This window comes from Buteo buteo, chromosome 8, assembly GCF_964188355.1.
Source record: "Buteo buteo chromosome 8, bButBut1.hap1.1, whole genome shotgun sequence".
Classification (NCBI taxonomy): Eukaryota; Metazoa; Chordata; class Aves; order Accipitriformes; family Accipitridae; genus Buteo; species Buteo buteo.
This window is the reverse complement of record NC_134178.1, coordinates 40405176-40418499: the sequence shown is the minus strand read 5'-3', so window position 1 is coordinate 40418499 and position 13324 is coordinate 40405176. Positions and strand designations below refer to the sequence as shown.

Below are 13324 nucleotides of genomic sequence, written 5' to 3'. Positions count from 1 at the left end.
GGGGGGGATTAAAATCTCTGCTTGCATTTGACAGGAAGGTAACCAGTAGCTCATACCGGTATAGCATTACCCTTTAAGGTGGATTCAAGTGTTTCACGTCTCTGGTGCTGGGGAAAGGTGCTGTGACAAGAACCCTGAGGCTGCTCTTGCCTGTGAGTGAAGCAGGTCCATGTGAACTGTGTCAATCCTCCTTGCTCCTCCCATCGCATCCTGCCACACGGTGTACAGCTGAGAGATCTGAAAAGGGACACCCAGCTGCTGTCAAGGAGCTGAATTCCTGTGTTGGTGATACAGCGCACCGTGCGGTTTGATGGAAATGAGATAAATACTACATACAGCTGGGGCGTCTGCCTGGGATGCTGTGGCTGTTTCTTTGTTCCATTCGATGCTGGGGTTTGCTGGAGGTAAGTGTTACCACTGAATCTGTGTGTCCTGTACTGGGCTTGCTATGATGCTGGTAAGATGAGGTATAGTTCCTGGGCTTTAGGGTCACTGTTAGGGGGAGAGGCCAGGTGCTGGGCTTGTTCTGTCCAAAAATTGAGGAATACTAAGAGCTGCCAGAGGCTGCCATTTCAGGAGCAGCACCCACTGCTCTCCCCCTGGGCTAGTGCTGGCTGGGACAGCCCACCAAGGCATGGCAGGGTTACACTCAACAGTGCTGTGGCTGTGTGCGTGTGTGAAACAGCCGACTGCTCTGGCAGTGCTTTTGGGGAAAGGGAAGGGCTTTGCAGAAGTGATTTCATTTTCTTCACTATCGGTGTGATCATAGCCAAGTACCGGGGAGGAAAGAGGGACTTTGGTTATGGAAGGGGCAGGAGACTGGGAGCTCTGGATCCTGCTCCCAGTGACTCTTGACAGTGTCAGCTGTTTCCTACACCACACACAAGAGGTGTTAAGGTGCTTGTTTAACATTGCTCTGGAGGTGTTACGCACCCTTTCTCTGTCAAACATACTCGCGCTGCATGAATCGGTGTTCCCTAAACACAGTGTCTGATGCATTAGTGACAGGAAAAGAGCAACCAACGTGTCGGCACCTGTCCTTGGAGACCTGCATTGCTTAGCTGTTGCTTCCATTGTGGCTTTTCAGAACCGTGCTCTGTAGCTCCCTCACAGACAGGAACATCTGAAAACCTAAATTTAGTGACATGTGAGTTAATGAATGCAGGCATGAATTTGGATTGACCTTAAGATATCATTAAATTGTCGTTATGAAGCATCAGAGCTTGATCTTCCAACAATGGGGTCTAGTCCTTGTCTTACAATCACGCTGATTTGTAGTTAGTCGAATAAAGCATCTCTTGTGAATGAAAGGGGTAGCACTGGCTTGTAAGATGAAGGATAGTCTTATGATAAAAGCAGAGCAAAAAGCTTTGATATTGTGCCCAGTTCTCTTTATTTTAGTCTGCTATGAACTTGTCAAAGCTACCTGTCTGTGAAATGTGGAAAATCAGAAGTTCAGCATATTGCCTTCAAGAGTGAGATAACTGCATGACCGTGGATGAGGTCAGTGGTTGATGTTTTTCCAGGTTCAGCAGGAACCATTGCCAGGCAGGCACTGGAGTGTTATCTCAGGTAAATATCAGGGAGCCCTTCCAACTCACTGAAAGCAATGTCAAAGCCCATTCCTCTTTCTCACTATATGGTGTAGGATTAGCAGAAACCCCGAGGTCGTGGATTCCAACCTCCTCTTGTGGCGTGCGAGCTATGATGACAGGTATCTTCAGTGGCATGTGAGCTATGATGACAGATATCTTCAGAGACCTCCTGAAGCCCACCTTGAAGGGGTTTAGCTTTTCTACCCTGTGTGACTTTGAGTGAAAGGGTAACTCTACCTGCATTACTCTGAGAGTTATCAACGCCCTGGCTTAAATTTATTCATGGCTGTTTTCTGTCTGTATGTCCTTTCACTAACATTAACCCTTTAGTACAGGTAGCACGTTGCCCTCTGAGGCGTGTGACCCTTCTGGTGCATTTGTAGACTGTTGTCGTTCACTTTGCTGGGCCAGTGTCTTCAAAACTGGGGGCCACGGCTGTGTGGGGGACGATGTGATGGGTGCCATGTCAGTGCTGCCGGTGAGGACGACCCCCTCCCTCCCTCCCTCCACCCTGGGGGGGCCATGCTGCCATGGCTCAGGCCCACGTGCTGGCAGGAGGGATGAGGAGGGTCATCCCCCAAAAGATGGTGCTGGGAAGCACCACACGATGCTGCACGAGCCTTGGTCACCCCGGAGGGCTGCTGGCAGCGCGGGCCACTTCCCCTTGCCGGGAGCTGCCCTCCTCGGGCCGAGGGGACTGCGGAGCGGAGGCGTGTTGTACACGGGAGGTTTATACCTCCATCTTGTGCTGGTGCTGGGGGGGGGAGTTGAGGCAGCGAGGTGAGCTGACATTTGGAAGTGGTTTATTTGTTTTTTCTAACGAGCGAGCGTATCTGCTTCCCATTGAACTACACCTAGCGGGGTCGAGCCAGTGGCTCTCTGTGGTAACCGGTGGCAACACCAACAACCCCGTTTACTGGGAGCCTTTCAGAAGTTCCCCATGTGTTCAGCCAGCTGTTCAAATACCACTTCCCCTTCCCTGAGGCTGGGCAGCACAGCCCTGTCCTCTGCGAGGCCCTGACGGGCTGCAGCAGTGGCCGCCCCTGCCTGCTGCCACCACAGCCAGCGTTTCGCAGGAGGGCCTCTGCCCCGTGGCGAGCCCTCTGTGCGCTCCGCGGCGGGTCTGGTGGTCACGCAGCGTGTTGTGGGGCCTGCTAATCCCAGGGGCACAGCATCCACGACCGGTGGGGCTGTTTGGTCCTCCATGGAGGAGGCTGCGACATGCCACCTCTACCCCACAGCTCTGCTGAGGAGCCTGACCCCTCCGCCAGCTCCCCGAGCCCAGGAGGTAACTCGGGGTGCGTTTTGGTGGCTTTTTTTTCTGGAAGGGAGTTCGTTTAGGGTGTTCTGTTTGGGTTTGTTTTTTCTTTTCCCTTTTTTTTTTTTTTTCCACATTTTGAAGTTCTAGGAGCAATGTGTGATTAATGCAGAGGTGTCTCTTCAGAGACACGGCGCTATCTTTATTAACAAAAGCTCAAATTTTGACACTGCTAGCTTTTGGTCTGATCAGATTGCTCATCACCAGCCGGAGCATGCATAATACAACACAGAAACCGCCGCCACTCAGGCTGCTCCCGAACAAGTGCATAATTTAACAGCACCAAAAGGCTTTTAGGCGGGCAGGGAAAGCCGCCAGCCCCGCTGCTGCCCCTCTCCTGGGCACTCGTGGCTGTGGGCCCCCCCTCGCCGTGTTCTGCTTCCCGTTAATTTCCGAGGGTTAAATGAACCTGTGTAACGCGAAGGTAAAAGAAAACTCCCCCTCCTAACGGGCCCTCGGCCCTCAAAATGGGGGACAAAGCGGGAGGGGGGGGGCGGCGCGGCGGCTCGTCTCCATGGCAACGGGGCGGTGCCGCCTCGCCAGCGCGCTCGTGCCCGCCGCTGCCCGGGCGCCGGCGGGCAGGGAAAAGGTGCGGCGGGGCCGGGAGGAGTTTTGGTCCTCGGGGGCCACCGTCGGCGGTGACCGTTGCCGCAGGAAGGTGAGGGAGGGCCCCGCTGCTGCCATGGCAACGCCGCCGGGCTCACCGGCGGGGCGGGCTGGGCCGGGCCGGGCCTCGGCGGGCGGCGGCGGCGGCACCTCGTCCCCCGGGCCGGGGAAGGGGAGGGGGGGGGCAGCGGCGGGACCCGGCGGGGCCGCGGTGAGCGGGCAGGGCGGGGCGGGGTGTCCGAGGCAGAACGGGGCCGGGTAGTGCCGCTGAGGCGAATGGCGAGGGCACCTGCCGGCTACGGCCGGGGCGGCCCCGTCGTCGGCAGCCGCCGGTCTGCAGACGGCCGGCCTTCGTGCGTTACGGCTCGGTGAGAGGCTGCTTCGCCTGCGGGCGGGCGTCGGTAGTCATGGCGGTGAGGCGGTGCCGAACCGAAGGTAGGGCCGGTCCCGGGCGGTGGGGAGCGGTGCCGTTGGCCGGTCTGCAGCAGCAGCGGCTGCCCGCGTTGAAATGCGGGGCTGGATCTTCCCCGCCGTGACCGTGTTGGGTTCGGGTTCGTGAATCTGTATGTACGTGTGTTCTGGTACAAAGGAGCGAAATCACAGAAGTGCATGGCTGTATCCCTCTTCTTGTTGGAACTGAGCCTAGCCTGAGCCTGAATGCAACCGCGCAGGGGTGTTACTAAGCTTTGCAGAACAATTCAGTCACAGCATACACACCACACCCAGCCCCCCGGTTAGAATAGAAGCAGGTGGAAATGAAGACTTGAGATTTTTTGAGTAATTTCCGTCCCTGTTAAAGCTGAAGCACTTTAATCTTTACTTCATGAGACCCTAAATAGAATAGGAGCTGATTCAGGATTGTCTGAAACAAGGTCATTAAACTGAAATTATCTCTTCAGACAATACTACTTTATGTTACAACAGAAGAGGCTGATTTTTATGCTTTTCCCTTTATTATACATATCCTAAATAAATTGAACAGTTTTCAGTTCACAGACTGCCACAAGCTGTCATGAATGTGTTTTGTTAAAGGCACCATTCAGCTTTGTAGCTTTTGCGTCCACTCACCTTAATGATGAAGAAGTTGAAGAGAAATAGTTCTTTCGTGCTGAATACATACTAGACCAAAGTAACCTCCATTAAGAACCCTGGTACATGTCACCACCCAAACCAAGGATATTTGTGAAGGAAGGGGCATTTCCCAGCAAAAATGATTGCGTGTCATATGAGAAGAGGTGCAGGAAAAACATGATGGAAATAGGGTGTGGAAAGCCAAGGCAACAGTCTGAAAAAATTTGAAAATTTAAACTCGGAGAAATCTAGAGTGATTTTCATGGCTAAGAAGCAGCGAGTTAGGAGAAAAAATGTGCCAGATTTTCTTGAATAAAATATGGATCAAACAGAAGGAAGAGCTTCCTTGTTTGTATAAAAACAAGTTCGCAACAAAGTGCCCAGCTTTTTTGCAATTCTTTCCTCTTAAACAAACCTTGACTAAATTTTGAGGTTGAAAAGGGCAGCAGTCTTGTCAAGCACGAAACACAGAGTTTTAAGAAATGGAGCTCGTATTCATGTGTGTAAATAACTGAGAACTCTTGGGATGCTCATCAGAATTCAAAACAAAAGCTTGAAGGAATTTAAGCAGCATCTTCTGGGTGGAAGGGGTTTTACAAAATGCATGTCAAAATGCTTAGACAGATTGGGAAGTCCAGGTGCAACACTTCTTGTCTGGAAGGGCAGGATGGTCACACAGCAAGAGCTGTCTTGCTGTCCCAGGGCTATCCATGGTCAGAGCTAATTCTCACATCCCATATTGTGTTGCCATATGCTAATAATCATATTGGGATCTTTTAGTATGTTGTAAGTGACACAGATTTGCCCTACTAGAGAGACACTTAGAAGTGGCACCTTCCAGCCTACAGCAGAGAGTACAAAGAGAATAGGAGCTTTTGAATAGTCAACACTTTCTTCTTTTATGTTGCTTTCGTAAACAGTAATAAACAAATTAGGGAAGGCATGATGAGTGGCTAAAGCTGTAAAAAGAGCAGAATCAGCTCTCTAGGCTGATGTGTGTCTCCACGTGTCTTTAACCCTTTTGTGTCTTTGAACGGAGACAGATGTCTTCTATCGAGTAAGCTGAGCTGAGAGGTGCAGGCAGTCAGCCTGGAGCCCCAAGCCCTGGCATTTAAGCAGTCCTTCAGGAGCTGTCGGCACCTGTGTGTTATGCACTCCAAAGATTGTTGAAAAGACTCAATCCCTATAGTGGCTTATCTTCAGTTTTGTCATGAATATGACTATATCCAGCCTGATTAACTGGCTAATGAGTATTCCCCATTGTTGTCCTCAGAAATTCAAACCAGAACTGAATCCTTTTCCCAGCAGTCTCAATTAGTGTCTGTGTAACTTTCTTTACCCTTAAGACTAGTGGAGGTGATACAGTTTGAAAGGTAGCTGCTTCTAAATGTTCAGTCACTCTAGCAGAAGGTTTCTGTCAAGAGTCCAATCAATGAATGTTTTTTCATTTTAATATGTTATTATAAGAACCTTTTTGGTAATTTGATCTACTGTAAGCTGTGGCATGGATCTTCTAGGGCTTGTGCATCCTGCATTTTTGCAATGTAAGTTTTAACAAGTTAAGATTTCCGTAGAGGAAAATGGGCCAGGCAGATATAAAACAACAATGTAAACCACCTGGGAGCAATGAAAGCTCGTAGTACTTCTAACAAACATAAAATAGCAGTCTCTTTATCCAAGCACAAGACCAACAGTTAAGAAATCATGAGTTCTAGTTTTAGTTCTCTCGGTGACTTAATACAAGACATTGAGTAAGTCACCTTGGTTTGCTTTGACTCAAATCTTCCCCTAGTAGTCAGAGCTGGAAAGGCTAAAACCGCTCATGTTTATAAACCATTGGCGATCCTTCGTGCTGTGGTGCTATCATCTACCATGGTTGTATTGATACTGCTCACAAGATTGGTGAGGGTACCGTAAGAGGTATCAGTGTTCTATATTTGTGTGTCACTGGAGTTTTAAAACAATTTTTTTCCTTCTGCTTTTTGTAGTATTACTGTAACACATCACCAAAATGAGTGACAAGGAAGACCAAGAAGATCCAGCAGATATGGGTGATTTAACAGAAAGTGGAGAATATGAAGATGATTTTGAAAAAGACCTCGAATGGCTAATTAATGAAGAAGAAAAAGAAAACCTTGGTGAAAGAGAGGTATTCGTTAAATTAAATGCTAGTTGTCTTATTTAGAAGACAAAATTGAGTAATATTTGGAATCATAAGCACAAAATTCAATATGGTTTGAAACATGTAGGCACATTCACTGACTTTTGACAAGGAAGTTTATTTGGAATTGTAGTGAAAAACCAATTCAGCGAACTGGTTAGTTTGGTTATAATTGCCTTAAAACAGAAAATTCAGCGTTCATGGAAAAGAGTATGTTTGTTTCAGAAGTACTTCTGGGTTCCTTTAAGTGTTTGTGCAACACATGTGCTGTTTTTATGCTGTCACTGATCACTTTACTGCGCAAGCCATGGTTAAAGTTTGTGCATGGAGAAACTGCAAGAGAGTTTTAGTGCCAAAAAAGCTATTAGTTATGACATGCGCTATTTGACAGCCTGTTTTAGAATTAGGTTAGTTAGTACTCCTTTTCTCGCTCGCTATTTCTTTTTTCTTTCTCTGATACTGTTGTTTGTTGGGAGAACAGACTAGTTTATCTTAATTTTTTTTAGAATCCTGAAAAAAATGAAGAGGATATTGAAGCACAAATTGTTAAAGTTGCGGCCAACTTTGAGGAAGACAATGAGGAAATGGAAGAAAATCCAGATCAGCTTTCAGAGGCAGATGTAGATGCAAAAGTGAGACCCTCCAATGAAGAAAGTTTGGAATCCGGGTCTGATATGAAACAGGGGGACCGTGTATCTGATACTGATAGTGAAAGCTCTATCCAAGAATCCAGGCTGGAAAACCAGCAGGAACTGGATGAAGAGGAGGATGAAGAAATAAAGCGTTACATCTTGGAAAAGATTGAAGAAGCCAACAAACTGCTGGAGAATCAGGCTCCTGTGGATCAGAACAGAGAACGGAAATTAAAATTTAAGGATAAGTTGGTGGATCTTGAAGTTCCTCCTTTAGAAGATGCTGAAGTTTGTAAAACTGACCTTGCAAGAGGAGATGATGTTTCAAATAGGCTATCTCGGTTGCATATTTCTAATGAAATGGGTCAGGAAAGCACATTGCTTTCACCACGTGCTGGCAAGGATGAGGAAAAGAAGGATGGTAAAATCCTAGTGGAAAAAGATGGGAAGTTTGAACTCTTAAGTTTACGTGATATTGAAAGTCAGGGCTTTTTGCCCCCAATAAGTGTTTCTTTTACTGATATTGAAACTCAACAAATGTCTCCAAAATCTTCACACTACGGTCCTTTTGGCACTGTCTCTCCAGTGAAGGAAGTACCTCCAGTAAGACCAGGAGCACATTCTTTTTCTCCTGGTGGAGAAGAGTGTGTGTATTTCCCTAAGCCTCCATCTAACCCTAAGCGTCGTCCAAATTCTGCTATCAATGCTGCAAGAGGTCTGGGAAAACGGAAGACTCCGCAGAGGGCGCAGTCTGCAAATGTGCCCGTGAGAAGCTCCACTTACTGCCTTTCTCCCAGACAAAAAGAATTGCGGAAGCAGTTAGAGCAAAGGAAGGAAAAACTGAGGAAAGAGGTAAAGATATAGAGGCAACAAGTAGATCACAGTGACCATCCTGTTCCTCTGCTTCACAGAGACCACATGTTCAGGGCATTTACTCCATTTTTCCATGATAAAATAGGCAGCAATAACAATAATGATAACAATTCTCTGGAGTTTGTCCAGAATCTCTCAAAACTCCTCTCCTTAAAAGAAAAAAACAAAACTCACAGAGTGGCCTAGGATCATGGCTTGCTCACAGTAGAAATTAAGTATTTATTTAATATATCCTTCATAAATAGGCCGCCTTCTGCTATATTGTGCTTACTGCTTTTGCTTATTGACTCTCTTTCTACCTAGGTTCCATTACAGTCCCACTGTTTACTGGAACATAGCACATGGTATCGCCTCTCCCCAGATTACACTGCAATGCAGGAAGTTAATGTTAACCACAGTAATGCAGGGGCACATTTGGGTGCTCATGAAGTATGTAATAGGCAATTACCAAAGGGGACAGTGTTCAGCTGTAAGATTTACACAGGAGAGTGACTGTGAGAACTGTGAACAAAGAGGGGTGTGTTTAACATATATGGAAGATACAGCTGACTTCAAAAGTGGCATGCCTTGTTGCTTGCATAAGATGCATGCTGGTGAAGTCACATTGACTGATAATATAACTGGATACTTTTTTCCTGTAAAGGTTTTGTGTGGGTGAGTGTTGTAGTAAGTTTTCTCAATGAGTTCGTTGCCAAGTAGTTTTTTCTCCCCTTTCTCTGTTAATCGATACTACCTTTCCTTCTTACTTGGTTTTACCTGGGCACTACACAGAGGACAAAAAGAAGAAAATATTCCCAGTACTGAGGTTATTCTTCTTGTATCTATAAAGAGCAGTAATCTTAAAGAAAAAAACCAAAAAACCTCTATTGTAGAAAATCAAATCGGTATCTATCTTATGTATTACTGGGGAAAAAAACCTTTTTCATTTTTTCTCAGCTCCTTATTAAGAAAAAAATAATACTTAATCAGCCTCTGACAGCTGTAACAGGAACTTCAGAAATCTTTACCATACGTTTTAAAAACTTAGATGTTTTTCTTTGCTTTGCATTATGATGATACAATTACAAAAAGGTAACTTACTATGTGTCTTGCTCTGTTAAAAAAAGATCAAGAAGCATCTACTATTTTTCTGTGCCATGATGTTCTAAGTAAGCTGGCTAAGTAGCTTCAAAGGTTATTTTCTATTCGTGGCAATAGGTCTAGCCTGCTTTATTTGAAAAGTTTGCTGAGGCTTAGCTGAGTAACGAGGGGTATGAAATGTGAAGAGTTACTGATGTGTTTTCTTTGTACATGCAAGACTAGATCTCTTGACACCATACTCTGCACATTTAAAGTAAAAGGTAGGGTGGTGGGAGTAAGGAAGGTTATTTTCCTAACACTGTGTGCTAAATCTCTTCCTCTGTTGGCTGACTTAGAAAAAGGTAAGACTGTATTACCTTATTTCTTCATTCTGTGATGGATTTCACAGGCATGAAACATTTCTTGACATTACTGGAATCCATCTGCTTCATTTTGGTGGGGTTTCTTCCATTTCAGTGAATTACAAATTGTAAATTTGGAGGATAGCCTGAAAGTTGTGTGTAGGTGGGAGGAACATCATCTCTTCACAAGGAGACTAGATTTCTCCGAGTGTTGAAATGAGTGGGGATTGTAGCTTTTGTGTCAAAGAGTGTCAAAACCTGGTAAAATGTCCTAATCAGCTTTCTGAAGTGTTTGAAAACCTTTCTCCTCCTTGTAGATACTTGTCATTAGCTAAAATGCGATTAATAATTAAAAAAAAACCTTTCTCAATTTTGTAAAACTCAGTTCATTTTGTAAACTTGAAAAAAGTGTTAAGCTATTAATAGTCCTTAAGTAAATACAACCTCATGTCCAGAAAAAATCCTTAATTATAAGGTAGTGCCTGAAGTCCATAGGTAGTTAATTGTCATTTGGGGTTTAGTGGTCCCTCAAGCCTGAGAGCTGCATTCATTTTTAAAATGCATGCTTAAACTGATTTTAAGCCAGTCAGAGCTATTGGGCAGATGTAATTTTAGAAGTGTTCACCTGTTGCTATTGAATTGTCTGTGAGTTGAGATGTATCATGGAAATGGAGTTAATCGCCAAAAGGGTTAGACTGAAGTATCTGAACGTAACCTGAACCGCAGAAGTGCATAAACTTGTTTCTTCCTAAAAGTAGTATCAACTATGATGCAGTCTTTGAGTATTCCTGTTTCACCTGTATTTTTGTGTCTCCCTCATATAATTCATTATATTTTATTTATTGTCTCTGAAGGCCTTTGCAGATTAAGATAATTCTCTTAAAAACTAAGCTTATTCACTCTTTATTCTACTTAAGGAAGAAGAAAGGAAAAGGGAACAAGAAGAACAGAAGAGAAGAGAGAATGAGATGGTTTTTAAAGCTTGGTTACAGAAGAAGAAAGAACAAGTGCAAGAAGAAAAGCGAATTCGTCGTGCAAAGGAGCTAGAAGACTTGAACAGCAAAGTAAGATCTCCCTGATGTAGGACTGGCATCTATGGTGCTCTTGTTAGATAGGAAAACCCCATTCTAAACCTTTGTTCTTAGCTAAGTATATGAAAATTTACAGGGATGGGAAATGTTTTTGTTACATTGTTTTCAGTGAAGAGCTAGATCGACTTGCATGTTTAGGATTGTTCTGCTTGCATTGTAGAAGCTACATAGATGAACTTAATAGCTATAAAATCACAGGAGATATAGCGATGCTCCTTTTTATCAGGAGAATGACTTGATTGAACCTGCAGTGAACAAACAGCCAGAAAACTCTTTGAAGTGTATTCCTTACCATCAGAACTTCTTGGCAAGCAATTAATGCATGTGACCTGACCAAAACCTGAAGATTCAGGTGTTCTAAAGTTCCTCTGCCTTGCAGTGATGGTCTTGAAAAGCTAAATTCAGTATTTTTTAAGACATACTGCTTTGAATGCTTGCTCATGTGTACATTCCATGCCAGATTAGCATATGCTCTAGCTTGCTTGTAAAGTATGTTTCGTGGATGGGAGATGCCAGCAGAGTTCAAAAAATTATTATAACGTGATTAATATAAATGTAATTTAATGATAAGCTTTGTGTATATGTCTTTTTTTTAAATAGGAGAGGAGCAGGAATCCAGAAGAAGCCTTCAAGTTATGGCTTAAAAAAAAGCACCAAGAACACATGAAAGAAAAACAGATAGAAATTTTGAGACATCAAGCTGAGGGAATTGCCTTTTTTCCAAGAACAGAGGAATGCAACAGAGCCTTTAAAGAGTGAGTAGGGTCATTCCTAGGGAATCATATTTGAAAATTTTGTAGTCTATCAGCTTAAGGCTGTAGTTATTTTACGGTACATCTTTAGTCCTTGTTGTTTTGGGTTTTTGCATGAATATGCCCTCATAAACTTACACCCTACCAAAAATACATCAATTCCTTGATGTTGTTTGTTCACTGTTGTGAAATTACTTGTCAGAACCTGAGCTGAAATAAATAGTGAGTTACTTCTGCTGAAAAAGGGAGATCCTTCTCCCCTGCCCTTTTTTGCCTGTTTTGGAGCAGGCTTGGGTTGATTCAGTTCGTTAAACAAGCAGAAAATTAATCCAATAAAATTACTTTTTTCCCCTCAAGTCTGTGAGTTGAATCAGCTCAACAAAAGGGGGGAGGTAAAGCTGGGTGCAGGAGAATTGGGATGGAAAAGTAGTGCTTCCCATGTTTAGGAGTGGCAGGCTTTTAGACTGGCTCAGCCATGCCACCTAACTTTATCGTATAGGACAAGGTGACTCTAATGGGGGCAAGTCTCCTCTGAGTGGATGACGTAAAACTTTCACTTGCAACTGTCAGTACTTCTAGTCCTCTTTTTCTCTCCACAGATGGCTAAAAAGAAAGAGAGAAGAAAAACGAGCAGAAGAACTAGCTGCTAAGGAGAGAGCAAGGCAGCTTAGGTTAGAAGCCAGAAGAGCAAAACAGATGCAGAACATCCACTGTATTAGTTCAGAGTCAAAATCCTTTCGCTTCACAGACCATTACAGTTGAAAGTTTGATGTAACCAGAGTTCTTAGTGGCAACCCTCTTTAACTTTTATGGCTTGAGCTTTTGCTCTTTCTTGTGGTGTTTTTAAAGCTTTCAAGCAAGTTTAACAGTTAATTACCTTCACTGACAATGATTTTACTATCTATTTATTTGTAATTTTGTTGAAAAGCCTGCTTTTATGTATAACTCAGGGATCTTCTTGGTTTGACCAAATCTAAATGAGTGTGAGATCTATATATGAGGGTGGCAAATACACATTCCTGTCTTTAAAAGGCACTTTATACTCAACATCACCATGAATTCCTGGATGCAGGCTGTATTATGTAAAATGTTGATGTCTTGCTGGATTAATATTGTTGTTTGCTGCTGCTTGTGATAAAGACTGTACAAGGTGTTACGTTGTTGGAAAATGCTGTTTCTGGTACTGTTTCCTATTGATCAGCTGTTAATGCTGGCTAGACCAGAGGACTATTTTATTTTGGTTTGGGGAAAGTGGTTATTGAAGGCTAACATGTAAGTGAACGTGCATCAGTTTTTGAAGCTTGATTTCTGTGAGTTTTAGTAGCTTTCTATTCCATGAAGTTAAAAGGTTGCGTGAAATTATGACCTTTACCATTATCAGGGACGCTAGATTCCTTGTATACAGATCCATGTTTGCTAAATTAATTGTAATAAACTACATCACCTTGCCCAGCTGAATTGTGAATTCTTGTCAGAGAACAGGCTGAGGTCACTTATGAAATCATAAAGTTAGTGGAAGATGAGGAGCATTCTGTCCAGCTATATGTCAACAGACTTCACGATGTGGCATTGTTCTTACCTTTTTACCACATTCAAAGTGTTTTCTGGAAGTACTGCTACAGACAGAAGGGGAATAGATGCAAAGCCAATTTGCCGTTAGTATTTTTCTCTTACCCTTTTGAAGACAGTTACAGGCATATTAAGAGAATACTGGTGTTTGACCAGAGGGTGCTGTGTTGCAGCTTTTGCCAGCATAGATAAAGGGCATGGACCTAACATGAGAATTTCACATGCTGATGAGAAA

General features: G+C 44.1%; 1 protein-coding gene across 6 annotated transcripts; it reads left to right on the top strand.

Moving 5' to 3' along the window:
• The first annotated feature begins 217 nt into the window (after nucleotides 1-217).
• CCDC181 (coiled-coil domain containing 181) lies at nucleotides 218-12968 on the top strand. 6 transcript variants are annotated; one of them, XM_075034313.1, is made up of 6 exons: nucleotides 218-404; nucleotides 6579-6739; nucleotides 7258-8235; nucleotides 10595-10741; nucleotides 11369-11523; nucleotides 12120-12968. In XM_075034313.1, exons 2-6 carry the CDS (start codon nucleotides 6602-6604, stop codon nucleotides 12280-12282), a joined length of 1581 nt encoding a protein of 526 aa, XP_074890414.1. In that variant the 5' UTR covers nucleotides 218-404; nucleotides 6579-6601; the 3' UTR covers nucleotides 12283-12968. The 6 variants fall into 6 exon arrangements, with proteins under 6 accessions (XP_074890414.1, XP_074890418.1, XP_074890415.1 ...); XM_075034317.1 differs by lacking the exon at nucleotides 218-404 and adding an exon at nucleotides 2636-2893; XM_075034314.1 differs by lacking the exon at nucleotides 218-404 and adding an exon at nucleotides 3469-3571.
• The last annotated feature ends 356 nt before the right edge of the window (nucleotides 12969-13324 follow it).